Here is a 946-nt window from a genome sequence, read left to right as displayed (position 1 = left end):
CTGCTGTCCCCAGTGACCTCTGCTGTCCCTTGTGCTGCAGATCCCCAGGTACATCCTGACCCTGCACGAGCTGCTGGCCCACACGCCCCACGAACACGTGGAGAGGAACAGTCTGGATTATGCCAAGTCCAAGCTGGAAGAGCTGTCCAGGTGAGAGCTGCTGATCCATCCTGGGGTGTGGGACAGGTCCTGGCCGCTCCTGGCCAGGGGCAGGGTATCCCAGGGCTGCTGGGTGGTGAAATGAGGGCTTAGGAGGGCTGGGATGGCTCCGAGTGGTTCTGTGGCTGGTGATGGGGGGATCTGTCTGCCCTAAATCTGAATTTTGTGATGTCCAAACACTCACATTTGAATATTTATCAGCCTGGAGGTGCAGTCTGGGGAGATGTACAGGTCTGGAGCTCCTGGCTCTGCCTGGGTGGATAATGCTGTAATTCCCTTGATATTCCCTTGGTTTTGGTTTTACCTGGTGCAGCCCCACCCTGTGTCCAAAGGGGTTGGGAAAACTTGTGCAGATCCCATCCAGCTCCGATTTTCTCCCCTCCAACCTTCAGGATAATGCATGACGAAGTGAGTGAGACTGAAAATATTCGGAAAAACCTGGCAATAGAGAGGATGATCATCGAGGGCTGTGAGATCCTGCTGGACACCAGCCAGACCTTCGTCAGACAAGGTCTGTGTCTGTGCCAACATCCCTCCCCTCTGTGGAGAACGTGAGCCCCTCGGCCCTGCCCCTGTCCTGTGTGCTCCGGTGAAATTTAAATATATTTTATCATTCTAAATTTAAATTTAAATTTAAATATATTTAAATATTATTTATTTATAAATAATAAATAAAATAAATTTAAATATATTTTATCATTCTAAAATTTAGAAATTTATAAAATTTGAAAATTTGAAAATTTAAACACTTATTGTTTTATAAAATGTAAATTTTTTTAAAGGTAAT

The 946-nt window shown here is 45.9% G+C and overlaps 1 protein-coding gene across 2 annotated transcripts in view; it reads left to right on the top strand.

The window, feature by feature from the left end:
• RASGRF1 (Ras protein specific guanine nucleotide releasing factor 1) overlaps positions 1-946 on the top strand; it is a 28,436-nt gene that overhangs the window by 15,095 nt on the left and 12,395 nt on the right. For both annotated transcript variants that reach the window (XM_015639431.2, XM_015639430.3), the window contains exons 8-9: positions 41-150; positions 552-670. In XM_015639431.2, the coding sequence (XP_015494917.1) occupies positions 41-150; positions 552-670 (229 nt within the window). The remainder of the gene's footprint in view (positions 1-40; positions 151-551; positions 671-946) is intronic.

Source organism: Parus major, chromosome 10 (assembly GCF_001522545.3).
Source record: "Parus major isolate Abel chromosome 10, Parus_major1.1, whole genome shotgun sequence".
NCBI classification, from domain to species: domain Eukaryota; kingdom Metazoa; phylum Chordata; class Aves; order Passeriformes; family Paridae; genus Parus; species Parus major.
Note: the sequence above shows the minus strand (reverse complement) of the source record. Positions and strands in the feature narration are given on the sequence as shown.